Genomic DNA, 19,429 nt, shown 5'->3' on the forward strand with positions numbered 1-19,429 from the left:
TCTGGTGACCCATGATGCTCGTACCATCCGCTATCCTGATCCCCTCATCAAAGTGAATGACACCGTTCAGATTGATTTGGAGACTGGTAGGATTACTGATTTCATCAAGTTTGACACAGGTAACCTGTGCATGGTGACTGGAGGTGCTAACCTGGGAAGAATTGGTGTGATCACCAACAGAGAAAGACATCCTGGGTCTTTTGACGTAGTTCATGTGAAAGATGCCAATGGCAACAGCTTTGCCACTTGCCTCTCCAACATTTTGTTATTGGCAAAGGTAACAAAGTGTGGATTTCTCTTCCCCGAGGAAAAGGCATCCACCTCACCATTGCTGAAGAGAGGGACAAGAGACTGGCGGCCAAACATAGCAGTGGGTGAATGGTCTCTACACTTGGTGACATGTTTAAAAAGGTCTTTGTGCTTAATTAAAAATAGTTCTTTGTGCTTAATGAAGGATAGGTCTATGAGCTTAATTAAAGATAATACAGCATGAAATAAAAAAAAAAACAACAACAAAAAAACAACTACCAGGGCTTGCTATATTCTTAGCTGGGTAACAGAATCTAGGATATGGTCCACTTTTTCAAAGAGCTTATAAGGTAAAACTATAATATGTACATCTCATAACATTGTTTTGAAAATGTACTGAAATCTACACATCCAAATAAGTGATCATCTTATTAGGTGATATACTTACTTATTACTCAAACTGCCTTTGGAAACAATTTATTAAATACCCAAGAACAGATTTCACTACTTTAAGCTCACAGTTTATTTTTAACCCTAACAGTGCTATCCATTTTTTTTTTTAATGCTATCCATTTTAATTGGCTATCCATTTTATTTTAAATATTTGGTTGGTTTTAAAAATCCACTTTCTCCTCAAAGGAAGAAAATTTGCTATTGCTATTTGTGTGAATGTATTACATGAATGTATATTCGTAAAGACAGATGAGGTCTCATTATATCTCCCAGGTTAGTCTTTAACTCCTGGGTTCAAGCAATCCTCCTATCTCAGTTTCTCAAGTACCTGGGATTATAGGCACACGCTACCACATCTGGCCAATATATGCCATTTAAAATGTAAATAGCCACTTTTTAAAAACACCAGTAATGCTACTTTAATGTACCTTTTGGTGTTATTATAAGGCAGTAATAATTTTTCATATCTCTCCATTTGACAAAGTTAAATTCATATATTTCAATGTTAATTTCATTTTTTCTTTATTTTTTTTCCTATTCTAGTAGTCACATTTTAGAAGTAAAGGAAGCAGGTGAAATTAATTTTAAAATTTAATCCAATTTATGTCAAAATTTATTTATTTATTTAATCCAATTTATGTCAAAAATACCATTCCAACATGTCTGTCTCATTTAACAAAGTAACAACTTTAAGAGGAGTAAAACACAGGTGCAAGTGAAATAATGCTGAGTAATAAAGGACAGCTTATGATCACATTTAATTAGAGTATAAACACGAAATAATGTTAGGAGTTTGGAAGAAAGGATGATTCAAAAAAAACCAAAGTCATATTCGTAGCGCCTAGCTCATCAGTAAAGGATAGATGGCTAGGGAAGAAAGAAAATATTTTATAACATTTAAGAATTAATCCTTCTTGCCAGGTATGGTGGCTCGTGTTCCTAGCACTCTGGTGCACTCGGAGAGGCTGAGGCAGGTAGATTGCCCAAGCTCAGAAGTTTGAGACCAGCCTGAGCAAGAGCAATACCCCATCTCTAAAAATAGCTGGGCATTATTGTGGAGGGCACCTATAGTCCCAGCCACTTGGGAGGCTGAGGCAAGAGAATCATTTGAGCCCAAGAGTTTGAGGTTGCTATGAGCTACAGAGCCACTGCACTCTACTGAGGGTGATAAAGTGAGACTCTGTCTCAAAACTAAATACATAATAAATAAAAATAAAAAATAAAGAGATAACCCTTCTAGACCAGGAATAATGGTACTGAATAAGCCAAGAAAAACTCAATTTAAATAAACTAATGGTTATAGTCAACCACAAAACTGTCAGAATCCCAATGAATGGATCTGTGTGCAGGGAGCAACTTGTTATGGCCAAGGCCTTTAGACTCATCAGCAGAGAGGTATTATAAAGTTGTATGGATATGGAACTGAAATACAGAAAAGGTAGAAATCTAAAACAATTTAGTTTGTAACATCTGATTCATAATCTCATCATACTGTTTGGATCCTAGTTAAGTCAAGTATAAACTAAAGTGAATGCAACTCTGAGGCCCCTTATAGGTAGGGTGACCTGTAATTCATTGTGCAAACCTAGACACTTTCAGGAGGAAAAGTGTTACGGTGGGACAAGAGGCACAAACTGGGACTGTTTTATAGCCATAAAACCCAAGAAGATACACCAGCTACCCTTGTCTAGGGATGTGGAGCTGATGAAAGTCTATTGTGTTCTTATTACCTCTATGTGGTCACAGGGGCTTTGTGGGCTAAAATACATCGATCAGGATGAAGCAGTTTTGCACTTGCCCACCCCTTATTCTCCCCAACAGAGCACTTTAAATTGGTTTGAATTTGGGAACAGGGTTCCATATGGATAGAGCTGGACTTTGACAGCCTGAATGGATTTACTGAAGACAACAAATCATTGACAGACTAAACGTAACAGAGGAAAGCCCTGGCCTGCTTGTACTCAGAATCTGACTTTGTAATTGTAGCCTCCTTTAGACAGGCCTAATCAATTAGAAGACGCTGATTTTAACCAGTTGCAGGCTCATTACCCTGCATTCCAGCTTGTGTTGATGAAAATCAGTTTCAGTCTGAGGCCTGGAACTCATGTATAGCACTTCCTGCAGCCTTTTATATAAAAAACATCAAAAAAATTGTATTTGGAGTTGCCCTTCTCCCTTTAAAAAAAAAACAACAAAAAACCACCTTGTGAATTATGATTAAAATACAATAATCATATGTGAACCTGGGTTCCACACTGAGGAACATATATGACCAAGAAACATGTATAAAATTAGACATCGAGGGAGCAACTTATACATGCATTGGTGTAGAGGTGGATTAGGAAACAGTCTCAAAAATCCAGGCTCCAGAGTCAAAATGAGCGCAGCTCAGTTATCTTCACAGAATGGAACAGAATGAACTCTCAGTTACTGAAAAAATGATGACCTTTCAAAGAAAATGCATAAAACAGAAAGAAGTCAAGGTCTTAGAAACAGAAGGTATCTGAGGAGAGTTCACACTCTTCCCTGAACGACCAACTAGAAAATAAATAGCGAACTTCTAAGTAAACAAGGACAAGTTCCCCTGAGAAGCTTCTATGAGAGAACTATATGACACTGTTTAATTTTGATGTGTGCTTAGTTAACTCCACCTACATTTCAAAGACCCGTAACCATTCCAAAATATGATACAACTAACTATGAATCATACCTGGCTGGTTGTCCTTTGTGGATTTGTTGAGGCAGCAAGTCAACAGGAAGAGAATATCAATATATACAGCTCTAGTCACCAAACATGGATTTTGCCTAGAAAGGTAAAAGAAAACCAAAAAAACAGAAAATAAGTTGATATTTTGCACTCCCTAAGGTCTGGGTCACAGAAGCAGAAAATGGGTATTTTCTGAGGCTTAGGCAGTTATGGCAAAAGCTAAAAAAACATGTATAATTATCGACGGCAAAAAAATCAGTAACTCAAGTGAAAAAATGAAATCTCTGAGGCTGGGGACGTGTGTGGACAGAAAGGACAAAACTCTATGCTCTGGCTCCACATACTGAAAACAGAGACCAACATCCTATCTCAGATGAAAACAAGAAAGGGGGTGGGAAATGATATTATTCTCCTCTTGAGTATAGAGATTTGGGGGGAAAATCATTGGTCATGAAAATTGCTGATTTAGCAATCTGGAGAAGGAATATTACACTCACATATGAAAAAGCCTATCTGTGGATTTGAAATAACCAACCTGTACAAAATTAACAAACACTGAAGCTGACAACTTTTTCCCAGTAAATGGAACTTTTTCTTCTTTCAATAAATGGGATGACTTGTTTTACTCATGAACCACATGGTAGAAACACTAAGTGGGTTCAGATTTGGGTGATCTAGATACTAAAAAAATGAACAAAAGGACTTTTTGTTCTAATTTAAAAAAACATTTTCCCCCCAGAAATGGGAGGTTGCTATGTTGTTCAGGCTCGTGTTGAACACTTGGGCTCAAGCAATCCTCCTACGTGGGCCTCCCAAAGTGCTAGGATTATAGATGTGAGCCACTGTGCCTGGCCAAGGACTTTCTTTTGAGAATAGTGCAAAAGGGTCTGACTTTGAGTCTCAGTTCACTGGACCATGAAAAGGGCAAAAAAAACCCTCTTTGGTATACTAATAATCCAGCACAAGTAGTAAAAACAGTGGAACCTGGGTTTCAGTCTGGGCTTTGCCACTTATCTCTATGACCTGAATCAATTTCCTGATCTGTAAAATAGGAACTATAGTATCACCTGTATCACTTCTGCTATGGTTGGAATGTCCCTGTTAAAACTCACATTGAAATTTCATTGCCATTGTTGAGAGATGGGGTCTTTAAGAGGTGATTAGGACATGAAGTAATAGATTAATGCTCCTATCTTGGGAGTGGGTGAGTTATAAAAGTGAGTTCAGCATAATTTCCAATCTCTACCTCATGTACTCAATTCCACTGTCCATCCTCCTGCCATGGGATGACCCTCACAAGATGTCAATGCCATGCTCTTGGACTTTCCAGCCTCTAGAACTATGAACTGAATAAACTTCTTTACTTTAGAATTACCATAATTCTGTGGTATTCTGTTGTAACAACAGAGAATGGCCTAAGACAGCCTCTCTATGAATCACTATGAGGATTCAACGTGGCACAGTAAATTTAAAATGCCCACCTCAAAGCCTGACCATAGCAGATGATCCAGGTATGTTTATTTCCTCCCCCTCTCCTCTATTTCCAACATAAGAGTAAAGGATGACACAGGAACTGCCACAAGTGTTTCAGCTAGTGAATTTGGCTTGATCCCTAACCTTATCTTGTCATTCCTTGTAAATTAACAGTTTTACTATTTCCCTATATCCCAACAATGAATGGGAGTTTAGTCCCACCTCCATCCTGAACTACCCATATCCTGGAGCTGGCATATGCTCTAAAATGAAAAGAATGTATCAGACACTTTTGATTTAAGCAGAACTGCCTTGTATCAAGATCTCTTTGTTGCTGCCCCTCCATCTCAGCCCCACCGACTTGCTTCACTTCCACTCATATTTATACTGTATTACAGTACCTACTTGTTTTCTGACTCCTAACCTATGAAAATCACTAGTTTAAGGGCCAGGCACAGCGGCTGATGCCTGCAATCCTAGCACTCTTGGGAGGCCAAGGCAGGAGGATCCCTTGAACTTTGGAATTTGAGACCAGCCTGAGCAAGAAAGAGATCCAGTCTCTACTAAAAATAGAAAAAAAAAAAAATTAGCCAGGCACTATGGTGAGCACCTGTAGTCCCAGCTACTTGGGAGGCTGAGGCAGAAGGATCATCTGAACCCAGGAGTTTGAGGTTGCTATGAGCTAGGCTAATATATGGCACTCTACCCAGGGTGACAGACTGAGATTCTGTCTCAACCAACCAACCAACTCCCACCCCCACAACTCCCACTAGTTTATATGTATACCTTGAGTATGGCCAAATTTCAAATGTATGCCTAGCTATTATTAAAAATTAGTTTAAAAAATAGGTAACACATGTACAGAGTATAAAAATAATTCAAATAGTACAAAAAGATGTGCAGTGAAAATAAAGACTCCTTTCTACAACCTGGCCCCCTGCCCACATTCTGTTCCCCTGAAGCAAATACTATCACTACTTTCTAATATATCCTTCCAGGCACATTCTATTCACTCATAAGCATCTATCTATGGCTAGCTACTTTTTTTTATTTTTACCAAAAGGTGCCTTATTATATATTAAGTTCTGAACATTACTCTTTTTCATGAATATATTTTGGATACCGTTTGATTAAGGACATAGAAATTTGTCTCATTTTCTTAATGGCTATAAACCACTGCATTTCATGAATATATCTCCCCCACTGATAGAACTCAAGATTGTTTAAGATTCTTTGTTGCCAAAAACAATGCTGTAATAAACATATTTGTACATCATTTCTATGCACATGGATATATATTCAGAGGCAAAATTCCTAAAAACTGAATTGCTTTGTCAAGAAAATTGCACATTTAAATTATTCACTTATTTTAACAAGATGCCTTCTAAAGAGACTGTACCAATTTACATTTTTACTGACAATGTCTAAGAATTCCTGTTTCCCTACAACCTGGCTAATACAGTGCATTGTAGTTTTTTGACTTCTGCCAAGATGGTAAGTAAAAAATACTGTCTCACTAGATTTTCTTTTCTGTGAACTATGTTCAAATTCCATTGTTGGTCTTTTCCATACTGATTTATAGGAGCGTTTATACATTAAGGAAATCTGCCCCTTGTCTGCCACATGTGTCACAAATATGTTTTTGCAGTTTGCCATCTGTCTTTTAATATTTTTTTTTACAATTCAAAAATATTTAGTTTTATGCAGTCAAATATATTACTATTTTTATGTCTTCTTATGTGGCACTTACAAAGTTCAACTCTTCTCTAAGATTATTTATTTATTTATTTATTTTCGAGACTCACTTTGTCACGCTCAGTAGAATACCGTGGCATCACAGCTCACAGCAACCTCCAACTCTTGGGCTTAAGCGATTCTCTTGTCTCAGCCTCCCAAGTAGCTAGGACGACAGGCGCCTGCCACAATGCCTGGCTATTTTTAGAGATGATGTCTTACTCTGGCGCAGGCTGGTCTTGAACCTGTGAAATAATCCACCCGCCTTAGCCCCTCTTCTCTAAGATTTTTTTACTTCTCCACATTTTCTTATAGTACTTTACAGTTCTATTTTTCTAAAGGAAAGAATTTGGACAGACTAAGTTGACAAGTAAGGGGATTCTGATAGGAGGCAACAGATGTAAGAAGGAATTTGTTTGCCTTCTTATGGGAAGGGAAGGACATGAACAAGTGACAACTTTCTATGTCCTTAATCAAACGGTATCCAAAATATACTCATGAAAAAGAGTAATGTTCAGAACTTAATATATAATAAGCCACCTTTTGGTAAAAATAAAAAAAAAAGTAGCTAGCCATAGATAGATGCTTATGAGTGGATAAGGCAGGGACATAAGAAGGCAGGGATATGAACAAGGCAGTCCAGGTTTTCAAGTGATGGGACACTTCATACTAACTGGTTTGTTCCTTATTGCCTGTTCCCATGTGGCCTTACAGAGTCATAGCTTCTGGCCCTAAATGCATTTTTGATTTTCTGTAGGGCCATACAGAATCATAAAGGGAAGCTGTTGAGAAAATGGTTTGATTACAAATGTGATGAGAAGCCTGGTTTCCAAGAGATTTTTAGCTAAGTTATTAATAATATATATTTTAAAATTTCTAAATGAATAGAGGAAAGGATGACAATTTTTAGAGCCCTCAACCAGGCTGAAGTGTTCTGTATCTTCCTTAGACCCAGCATAGGCTGGTGACCTCACTGACCTCCGGAGACACTTCAGGAACCCCTCTGACTATTCCCCAGGCTTGGGGCCAAGTCTGATGTAGTCGACGAGATCATGGGAGGCTCCCTCAAATGTTGGATTTGCTTTGGATTCCAGGAAACAGAGAGGCTCTGGGGCCACAAAGGAGGACATCCATGGTTCCCCTTTGAGAGAAATTCTGGCCTGCAGTCCACTGTTCATGGCTCCACCCTTGAGGACAGCCAAAGCCACACAACATCTCTGTCTGGAGGCACAGAGTTGGGCTTCACTCAGAACTGGCTTCTAAGTCAGGAAAATAATTTTTTTCTTTCTTTTTCTCTTGCTGTTACTTGGTGTTTGTTCTGACTTGGAAATGATACGCTGTGAGTTCAGGGTGAGCCAGAGGTTTGTTCTTAGTCTGTCAAGATACTTTGGTGATGGGAATAAAATCCTAAGGAACAGCAAGCCAGCTGGACAGGAAACCAAACCACAGGGTTTTGGTGGGCTTGGGGATTTTTTCTATCCCCAAATGGAAAAATTCTGGCATGGGGCACAGTATTATGAAGATTTATAGCATTCAAAAAAAAAAAAAAATCAGAAGTGGTCAGAGTCTAACAGATGGGCTGAAAGGCAGCATAATAGTGGCTTTAGAAGGAGAAGAAGGAATCAGGTACCATGGGGACTAAGTTTACATATATAAGATGAAATGAAGGCCTTGTTAAGAATCTTGCTTTCTTCCAGCCTTTTTTATCATTTGCCCCTTGACAAATATCCACCGAGACCTGATTAATACGTTTTGCCTTGGGAAATCTCTGAACTTCATTAAACCTCCTGCTCTCTCTCCTGGAAGGTGGGGGGAAGCAGAAGGCAGGCAGAGAGAGCCAGGCTTCCCAGACACGTCCACAAAGGCCCCAGTGTCTAAAGGACAGCAGGAGCTTTTGGGAAGTCTGCAATAAATTATTCACTTCTCCTGTCCCTTCCGGAATCCCAGTGACTGGGACTTTTTAACTGAAGCCTATTCATTCAGAAAACATTTATTAAGAGGCTACTGAGAGCCAGGAATAATGCCAGGGTTTGGAAATATGAAGATGAAATGATTCAGTGACATAGTCACTGCCCTCAAGGAACTTAGAGTCCTGAATACTGTTTTTCAAACTGCTGGTTATGATTCATTTAGTTGGTTATGAAATCAACTAGTGGGTGGTGACCAGCAAATGAGGAAGGAAGGAAAGAAGAGAAGGAAGGAAGGGAGGAAGGATGAAGAGAGAAAGGAAAGAAGGAAAAGAGAAGGAAAAAGGAGAGAGGGAGAGATGGATTCAGAAAAAAGGGAGCAAGGAAGGAGGAACATATAATCAGAGAGTATCAAAGTAGTAAGGATTAGACATTATTTCATTAAGGTTATTGTTATATATAGGGTTTCTATGAAGACCTCACTCAGCACGACTTCCCCCCCTTTTTTAAAGAGACAGGATTTTTCTCTGTTGCCAAGCTGAAAGGCTTTCATAGCTCACTGCCACCTTGAACTCTTGGCCTTAAGAGATCCTCCTGCCTTAGCCTCCCAAAGTGCTGGGATTATAAATGTGAGCCATCATGGCTGACTAGTATGAATTTTTAATAAGTTACCTTTGATATAAGATGTAACTAGTTAATGAAATACAACATTTTAAGTAAAATAATTGATTTTTTGGTCTTTTTTCTTTTTCAGGTAATAATCTAACCTATATTATATTGAATGCAATCAATAGGGTTATGCTTGGTATCCAAAATGACAGTGGGCTCAGCGCCAGTAGTTCAAGTGGCTAAGGTGCCAGCCACATACACCAGAGCTAGCAGGTTTGAACCCAGCCTGGGCCTGCCAAACAACAATGACAACTACAACCAAAAAATAGCTGGGCGTTGTGGCAGGCACCTGTACTCCCAGCTACTTGGGAGGCTGAGGCAAGAGAATCGCTTAAGCCTGGGAGTTGGATTGCTTAAGTTGAATCACTTAAGCCTGTGAGCTGTGATGCCATGGCACTCTAACCAGGGAGATAGCTTGAGGCTCTGTTTCAAAAAAAAAAAAAAGACAGTGGATACCCTGAAAGCAAATATAGTAGAAAATTTGGTAAGTTGACCACTCAAGGGACTGTAACAAACTGGTCAACATACAGAGGTGGTCAACATAAGGATATTGTACTGATACATACAGGTGGGGCATGTCCAATTTATGCAAATTAGGTCAGCTAACAGAAGTAGCCAATGAAACTGAATAAGCTAAATCTTGAGTAAGTTCCCTCTCTGTTGCATGTCTTTTTCTTTGCAGAGTGTATATACATAAATACTAAAATTTCAAACTGCATGATTTCTTGAGTATATGTGTACCATGTGTGTAGGTATATGTATATGCTTGGGGCAGAGTGACTCCAGCAGAGGAAGAAGCAAGTCTAAAGACCTGAGCACAGACATGTTTAGAGACTAAGAAAAAGTGCTAAGGATACATGGTTGGAGGAGGGACAGCAGGAAATGATACAGGATGAGTGAGCAAGGACCTAAGATGGGGACAGCTTAGGAGTGACCTTTCAGAGCTCCATAGTTTCCAAAGGGTGAAGATCTCAGTAGGACCCTGTTAGCTCAAGTCACACTGGATGGTTCGGGTCCCCATTCAATATTGTGACGCCTAAGTGGGCTCCCCAGAGGAGACAGACAATTTACTCTGGACATGCCAAACTCTTCCAGAAGAATCTTCAGAGGGCTAGAAACAGCTGTTCTGGCTTAAGGCTGCTATTGTCTGTAAAGGTTTCTATATCAAGAAACTCTATCTAGTCAGAGTCTGGGTCACTATAGTTCCCAAGGAACTATTCCCCTATAATCCTGATAAGACATGTGGCTTAAAAATTTACTGAGCAGCACAGAAGACATCCTATCTGGGGTAGGAAGGGGAGGGAGAGGACAATGTTCTGAACTTGCAGAGCTTTTGGTCTTGCATACAGGGGGAGAAAACAAAAGGCACATAAAATAATCAGAGGGAATGTCACCAATGAGAGGTCTGGAGACTTGGAAGGATTTGGGCTGGTGAAAAGAAAGAGGAGGAATTCTAGAAAATCAAACAGGTATGGCTGACAGGCTAGATGGGTTAGAATGACTCAGGGTCTCAAGTCCCAGTAGGGGTTCATCCCAGCCCACAAGCTCTTCCTCTAATCTCAGCTCCTCTGCAGGCAGCCCAGACCACTTCTATTCTCAACCACAGTGAGCAACTTCTGGCCAGAGCCAGCAGTGGAGTTACTGTGGCAATTATCTTAGGGACCACTTGCAGGCCCACAATAGGCTAGAAAGAAGAAAACCAGAAAAATGAGAAGTAGGTAAGAGAAAAAGGGGAGAGAAGGCAGGAGAGAAGTGGAGTGGAGTGAAAAGAAAGAGGGAGGGAGGCTAGACGAATGGGAGAGGGAAAATGGTAGAAGAGGAAGAGGGCTCGATTGTCTGTAACATGTTCCTACATCCTGTTATAGTTCCTCCACTTGACATACGTCCAGCCACCCCATGCCCTTTATTTAAAACTCACTTCAAAGCGTGTCCTCTAGGAAACCTTCCTCAACTAGCCATCTAGCAAACATCCTCCAAGGACAAGCTCAATAGCTGACTTAAACTGGGATATTTTGTTGACCTGCCTTTGGTCTCCCAGAGATCCCACTGGCCATCTTTGTAGTCCTGGCAGTTCACATTACTGCAATGGTAGCTGTCTGCAGACCAGACACTGCCTCTCCTTATGTTTGGTTATAAAAGAAGAGCTGCTGCAAACAGGGGTTAGGTGGTACTTCCTTGATGTAGGCAACACTAAGCCGTGTAAATGTACAAGTATAAAGTAACCTCCCCATTCTGATGCCCATTTTTACCACAGCCCCCAGCCAAGAACCATCACATGACATTTCTGGAGGAACAATAGGGGATTTGTTTAAACCAAACTGCCAAATGGTCATGAATTATAGAATATATATTTTTAAACAAGTTATTTCCCCTCACTGTAACACCAAGAATTTGGCTGCGCACACAGGGCCAGCTGGCAGCAGCATTCAGGGCCTGGCTGGCTCCCCAGGGCTGCTCATTTACCTTGCCCTCCCTGGGGAAGTGTGACGGCAGAGCTGCGTTTTTATGGTAGGCTCCTATATCCACCCAGCCTTTCTTGGTCTGGAGCTTTGCAAGTGTTTATACTCACACCCACATGTATAAGCTGCCCTGCAGCCCTCCTACTTGGATTTTCCTTTTAAAGTGAAGCCATCCTCTGTGCCCTGCTCTAGTGGTTGAGCAGTTTACAGGAATTCTTACGGAACTGCCATGCTCAAAACAAGAGACCATGAACTGTCTGTCCAGAAACTGACCAAAGATCCTGCCATACACTGCAGAACACAGTAGGCTTCCCCTGAAAAAGCAGGTTTTGCTTCTGCGGGATGGAATCTATGAAAGCAGAGGGTTTTGAGTAGGCATTCAGCAAGGGTCCAGCAGCCTGCAGAAAGCACTGGGGTCCCCTTCCCAGGTCAGGGCCGAAGCTACTGCCTCCTCTGCTCCCCCTGGGAATGTAGCTGCTAGAGAGGAAGCCTACAGCCTCAATGCCATGGCTTCATTTTTTCTCTCTATTTAGGCTCACCTGCCTTTTCAGAGCACTCCCACAGCCCCAGAGGCCCTCATATTCTTCCATCTTTCTATTAGGCATCTTTTTCTCATTAATGTACTAACACTAAGCTATGTGCAAAAAATGATGAAAAAGAGACCTTGTGTGGGGCTTGGGATTTGTTCAAAGCCTGGGGAAACTATTTTAGAGGGTGTATGCTTTTTATTCCTTTTATGAGAGATGCGTGTTTCCCTCCCTCTGTGACTTGTTTAAAAGTAAAGTTTAATATGCTGCCAGAGAAATTGCTGGTTAATAACTTAATAAGCTATGTGCTAGGAATTATGGGAGAAAAGCAGTATCCAAGAAAACTTTCATTGTACAGTTTGGGGCTTAGAGGATCTATAGCTTCAAGTATTATACAGAATGCTAACAGAGGTCTTTTTTCTTTCAAAGATTACTTTCTCCTTAGGAGCATAAAAAAAGATAAATGGGTGAGGTGAATGAAAACTTCTGGATGCTGCGTGAAAAGTCTATATAAATCATAGGGTGAAAATTTCTAACAGCACAGTTAACAGAACTGTGATAATACGAACTTGGCAAAGTACACTGGAAATGAGACCTGGCAATAATAGTAATAATGATGATGATGATAGTATCAGCAGCATTCCATTAAAAGTTGTACCTTGACTGGGCATGATGGCTCAAACCTATAATCTTAGCACTTTGGGAGGACCACCTGAGGTCAGAGTTCACTGGCCACCTGAGGTCAGAGTTCACCGGCCTGAACAAGAGTGAAACTCTGTCTCTACTAAAAATAGAAAACTAGCCGGGCATTGTGGCAGGCACCTGCAGTCCCAGCTACTCAGGAGGCTGAGGCAGGAGGATTATTTGAGCCCAGGAGTTTGAGGTTGCTGTGAGCTATCATCATGCTGCTGCACTCTACCCAGGGTGACAGAAGGAGACCTTGTCTCAAAAAAAAAAAAAAAAAAGTTTTATCTTCAAAAAATATTTTTACTTCATTTTATCTTTAGAAAATTCTTAAGTGGGAAAAAAAGTTAGGCATCATTATTCTCAATTTTACAAATAACAAAATCCCTCATATAACTCAAGTGACTGACCCCAGATCAGAGCAAAAGCCAAAAATAGAATCAAGGTTTTCTAGAAAAACAAACTGTATTCATGTGCTCCAAACATAATCAGATGAAAAGTAACACTGTGCTAAGCAATTGCAGTATTTCAGTTGGCAACCACTTGCTCCTCGGTGTTGTGTCCTTGTAGCCAGTCTGGTGGCCCTAAGCATAGCCGTTTCTGTGAGAACCAACGTAAAGTCATACAGTATTCTTTTTTTTGGAGACAGAGTCTTATTATGTCGCCCTCGGAAGAGTGCTGTGGTGTCACAGCTCACAGCAACCTCAAACTCTTGGGCTTAAGTGATTCTCAGGCCTCAGCCTCCCAAGTAGCTGGGACTACAGATGCCTGCCACCAACACCCAGCTATTTTTTGGTTGCAGCCATCATTGTTGTTTAGCTGGCCTGAGCTGGGTTCGAATCCGCCAGTGCCGTAACCACTGTACTACGGATGTTGAGCCAGTCATATAGTATTTTCAATAAGACTGATGGGGGGGGGGAAGACTGATAGGGACTTTATTATTTGACAATGGACATTTCCTACATCTGCTTAGTACCTTTAGGTTTTCACACCCACTAACCACCATGACATCCCTGCCCTCATCTATTTCACACCCTCATTTTAGAGCTTCCCACTTTACAGATAAAATCTGAGGCCAAGGCTAGCCACCTCGGCTCATGCCTGTAATTCTAGCACTTTGGGAGGCCAGGATGGGAGGATCATTTGACTCAAGAGTTTAAAACCACCCTAGGCAATATAGTGAGACGCTGTCTCTACTAAAAAAAAAAAAAAAATTAACCAGGCATAGTGGTATGCATCTATAGTCCCAGATACTTGGGAGGGTGAGGTGGGAGGACGGCTTGAGCCTAAGAGTTCAAGGCTGTAGTGAGCTATGAGCATGCCATTGCACTCAAGCCTGAGAGAGAATGAGATCTCACCTTTTAAAAAACAAAACAAAAAGCTTGGGGCCTAAAGAAATTATAGGCCACACCTAACTAGTTAATAATTGAGCAGGAACTAGAATCTAGACTTGCTAACTCCAAGTATACACTGCCTCTCCTCAATGTTGACACAGTGTGTTTTCAGGCTAGAGGCTTTCCATTCACCAAGCACCTCTAGGTGGAAATCTCCCATGGTTACCCAAGGCTTGCAGGCTGGTGAGGACCCCTCTGTCTCAGGGAATTCCTGAACTTTCAAGGGAAAATGTTATTCCCAGAGGCCCAGGCCAGTCCAATTGCTGAGGAAGCCTGGTCCTCACTGGCAGCTGGGAGAAGGAAAGAACAGTGCGTCTTCAGAGGGCCTCTCTCAGAGCCGCTTCCTTGGCCTATTCACATAGGACCAGCTTATGCTGCACACAGCCCTTGTGGAGGTGGCCTAAAGCTTGGCCACGCACAACAAATGTACGAGGGCTGAGTCAGCTCAATGTGAGTGCAGACAGGTGTTCCTGCCAGGTCTGTGCACTGGTGGAAAGCCTGCAGTCAGAATTACTGACTTTGGTTAAAGGTGTTGTCACCAAAGGAACCCTACTGAAGATCAGTTGTGTGACTCAGGAGAATTAACTTATTTATATATTAGAATTTAGTAATGTGTTAGCATAACATCTAAGTCAGATTAAGTGGCAGCCAGCCAGCTGAGAGTAGATTTCTAAGGGAAGAAGATCTGCAATAGTCAAGTGCTTTTTTGTTTTTTTGGTTTTTTGGAGACAGAGTCTCACTTAGTTTCCTTGGGGTTGAATGCAGTGGCGTCATAGCTCACAGCAACCTCAAACTCTTGGGCTCAAGTGATTCTCTAGCCTCAGCCTCCTGAGTAGCTGGGGGGGGGGTCTCTCTTGCTCAGGTTGGTCTCAAACTCCTGAACTCAAGCAATCCACCTACGGAGTGTGGGGATTATAGGCATGAGCCATTGCACCCAACCCTAATAGTCAAGTTTAAATGGCTAGAAGGTGTGGAGCACAGAGCCCTATCCAGGGAGGCAGCTTCTGAGAGGGGGTCCTGGGCAGCCCAAGGACATGGGGCTGCAGTATTTTCTATAAGGATAATCAGGCAGCAAGAGAGGAAGGAAGCAGGTCAAGAGGCAAAAAATAAACTTGCTATTCACATCCCTAACTTGAGGTATCTTCTAAGCTCTTACATAGGAATAAGTCGCCTGTCTCCTTTTTCTATTACTTCTTCTACAAATAAGAGTTTGGACTAGATCACTGGCAGGGAGTCTATTCTGGGGCTCCTAAAGGGAGGGAAGCTATGCCAGTGAGTTTCCAGGCCCCCATCCCAGCTTCAACGATATTTATTATCAATACTATCTTTGGCATCTTGAATTTCCATGTAAGCTTCTGTTTGGAGAAAAAATTCAATGGATTACATGATCTTTAAATTCCATTTACTACTATAAATTCTGTGGTTCTATGTTCTTCTTACCAATGTTGGAAAGACAAAAGCTATGTGGTCTTGGTGCATACAAATATATCTATTCCATTACTAGTTGCCCAAGCAAGCAAGGGGCTTCCAGGTGATAGGGACTGAGAGCTGGCAGATTGCTACTATGGAGTTTTTTGTTAACCATTAGAAGAGACTAGAAGTTTTTAGGACCACCAGGAGAGGCTAGAGAGATTCACGTGCATATAGATGGCAGTCTACTTACCAGGGTCAAGTCAGAGCTTATCAACTTCCTCTTAAGTCCTAGATCAAGTCCATATGCCTTTGGCTGACATCTGGGGGCTACCACACTGGTCTCAACAAATCCTGCACTTCTCTGCAAAATGCAGCACCTCTTCTCTGGCTCTGTCTCATCTCTGGTCCATGTATTCCACATAACATGCCACTGCACATGTTGCCCACCATATTGACATGTTCTTTTCCCAAAACCTTTGGTTTTTTCCAGATCACGCTCTTGCTCCAAGGTTCATCTCAAATACCTAAGTCCTCTAGAAAGTCTCCTTTCTGAGTCCACATTCTTCTCTATACTCCTGTATTATACCTATCATATACATCACTGTTGGTTAGTCATTTCATGAGAAAGCAGAAGCTTTCTCTTCTCAAACAGATTGGACCGTAATTAAACTCTGACAACAGAGACCCCGTTATAGACCCCATGCCTAAGGTGGTCCCACGAAGCTTGAGGACTATGCTAAGACTCCTCCTTTGTACTTGGGCAATGAGAACTTCATAATTAACTGGTTAAAAAAGGTTCTATACCAGTATAATCTCACTTATTCTCCAATCTAAGAAAATTAAACTTATCTAACGATTAAATCTCACCCAGCCTTTAAACACTTCTCCTTCCTCCTAGAAGACTTTCTTGACAGCTTTACTCTCTCAAGCTGGCATTTATTTCTCCCTTTTTAGCTTCCACAAGTCAAATAACTCTAGCATTTACTTAATTCTTTATAGTTAATTAAATGCATACCTGTCTTATAGTGTTTGAAACAGAGATAATATCATTCATCTTCATATTCCCCACTGTGCCTATTGCTTTGACTTGTAATATCTATGAATCTGAAATGGCTTTAATTCACTGGGAATGGCTCAGTGAAGGTAATGAAGGTATTAATTTATCCGAAAGATGAAAAAGAAGGAAAAAAAAATAACCCACTATATTAAGGCTTTACATAATCTTATGAGAATGTGCTGAGGACACTTAAAGCATGCACTCCCTTGCAAGCTGGGCAATGACAACATTGCCCAAATCTTCCAATAGCAATACCCCAATAAGCCAACAGCTACAAGTGGAGCAAGACAGATATTTCTGAGCCCTCTATTGAACTAATTACCATCTCCAGGTTAGGTTCACAGATTTCTGTATTTAAAACGTATAAAACATCAGCAGATGGGGGTTGAATTCTTGATGTGCAGGTGTATAAAAGAACTATTTTTATTTCTTGCTACAATATGAAGCTTTGATCTTGGGCAACTTGCTAAAGGGTGCAGTTTAATATATTGATCAGTTCTGACTACTTTTACCCAGACTAGTTTCCATAAGCTCAGCCTGTCAACAAGAAATACTTCATATATTTTCAAACTTTACTTCTTCTCAAACAGCTTATTCCTTTAAAATATGAGGCCACATTTTTAAAGGGACTATTTAATGAAGGAAATGCTTTGTACCTTGTTCCATTGCTTTGAACTGAAATGTGATAATTTAATGTCTCTTTCTGTTTTTGTTTTTTTTTTGTAGAGACAGAGTCTCACTCTATCACCCTCAGTAGAGTGCCATGGCGTCACACAGCTCACAGCAACCTCCAACTCCTGGGCTTAGGCAATTCTCTGGCCTCAGCCTCCCAAGTAGCTGGGACTACAGGCGCCCACCACAATGCCCAGCTATTTTTTTTGTTGCAGTTTGACCGGGGCTGGGCCCGAACCTGCCACCCTCGGTATATGGGGCTGGTGCCCTACCCACTGAGCCACAGGCGCCGCCCAATGTCTCTTTCTGTTTTTAAAAAAATACAAATAAGATCTCATCCTGAGATATCATGACCTTCAACATTCCTGAGACATCTGAAGGGGAACTGACCAAATGTCAACAAGTGTGGGGCTAAAAGACACCAACTTCATTTTTCTCATCATTCAAATCTGCATGAGGCTCAAAATGACTCTGAACAGGCCAGATACTAACGAGAACCTCTCTCTCCTCAATAAAATCTGGGAGTTGAAAGAAAAGCAGTTATCACCCTCTCCTTTTTCTTTTTTTCCCTAAAATTAAAAACAGGGGAAACTTATGAGAAAGAGCGAGAGAGAAAGAAGAAAAAGGAAAAGAAGAGAAAAGAAAATTAAGGAAAGAAAACAAGAAGGGAAAAGCAAAACAAAACTCCCAGCACTGCCTGGAAACCTGTTATGTGACTAACCATCCCTGTTAAGACTTGCTTCCCTTAAAGTTTTGGCAGGGACTACAAATGATAGCCTTAAAATGCTACACGCTCTTCTGAGTATTTCAATAATCATTCTGGACTGGATTTGTTTCAATGGTATGGAAGTGAAACAGCAACCTGCAGCTGTGGCAAAGGACTGAAGCCTCTTTTCATTTAAAGCCATTGCAAAATAAAGACCTCGTTCTCGGGAAATGGATCAGTCTGTGAGGGATTTGGGATGGGGCTAAGGGACAGGAGAAAAATGGAATCAGACCTAAACCCCAGTATTTCTGCCTGGGAAGTATAGTCTCCCATGTGAATAAATCTGGTGGTTAGAAAATAAATGCTGTCTTCAGCTGTTGTAAAGCAAAACAGAAATCTAAATCAGTACTTCTGCAGCTGGCCACAGACCCCCCAGGGAAACACTGGGACTGCCACACAAAAGTCCCAGCTTTGTCTCTATAAGCATATTTTCTTTACACACTGAAATCCACAGGCCCTCAAGGAGCACACCACCCAGCTCAGTGGGGACCAGAAAGAGAGAGAAAGGAGATGAGCTGGGAGGAGTGGATGGGGGAGGAGAGAGGGAAGAGACTGGCTGAGGAGGGGCACAAGGAGGAGAGGGTAGGGCACTGCTGGGAAGCTGAATAGGGGAGTGGATGGATCATACAATAATTTTTGCAAATCAGATTAACTTGGGGTAGCAAATCATTAGGTTTGATACACTGAGTAGGTCTACCACAAACATTCTCCCCCTCTACCATTTCTTCCCTTCATCAACATTATTTTATTCAAAAATGTATTCCCAAGGTTGCTTTCCTAGTAACCTTGGGACTATTCTTGTATTCATGATAGCCTGTTTTTCTCACCAAAATATCAGACTGTTATTGAAAATGTTTTTGAAAATGATAAAACACTCACTGCATGCCAACAAAGCATTATCCTACCAGTAACTGAGGCCACTGGGATGGCTGCCGGACAAGGATGGGGACTTCCCGTAGAGAGCCCAGGGTCTATGCAGCCCCTTAGTACAGAGCATCCCAGGTAGATGGGAAGAGCATCTTGAGCTAATCCCTGCAGTAGCCTCAGCCCTCTTCTAGCCTTTCAGAATGACAGCATGAGGGTGGGGGTTGGAGAAGCGCAGTGGCTGGCTCTCTGACCCCAGCTCCTTAAAGTGTACACTGTGTCCCAGCATTTGCATTAACAGAATCACCTGGGCACTGGTCAAAAATGCAGGGACTCAGGCCCACCCCCAGAACCAGTGAATGAGTCTCTATTTTACCAAGATTCCTGGGTGACTTGTGTGC

General features: G+C 41.3%; 1 protein-coding gene and 1 pseudogene across 4 annotated transcripts in view; one reads left to right on the forward strand and one right to left on the reverse strand.

Moving 5' to 3' along the window:
- LOC100965177 overlaps positions 1-440 on the forward strand; it is a 48,780-nt pseudogene extending 48,340 nt beyond the window's left edge. Inside the window, exon 2 of the transcript XR_001161197.2 lies at positions 1-440. This exon is cut by the window's left edge and continues 423 nt beyond it. The product of XR_001161197.2 is annotated as a 40S ribosomal protein S4, X isoform-like (transcript).
- THADA (THADA, armadillo repeat containing) overlaps positions 1-19,429 on the reverse strand; it is a 331,550-nt gene that overhangs the window by 68,067 nt on the left and 244,054 nt on the right. For all 3 annotated transcript variants that reach the window (XM_023512128.1, XM_023512127.1, XM_023512129.1), the window contains one exon: positions 3,413-3,507. In XM_023512128.1, coding sequence (XP_023367896.1) covers positions 3,413-3,507 — 95 coding nt within the window. The remainder of the gene's footprint in view (positions 1-3,412; positions 3,508-19,429) is intronic.

This window comes from Otolemur garnettii, unplaced genomic scaffold (assembly GCF_000181295.1).
Source record: "Otolemur garnettii isolate 467f Iridium unplaced genomic scaffold, OtoGar3 scaffold00024, whole genome shotgun sequence".
NCBI lineage: Eukaryota > Metazoa > Chordata > Mammalia > Primates > Galagidae > Otolemur > Otolemur garnettii.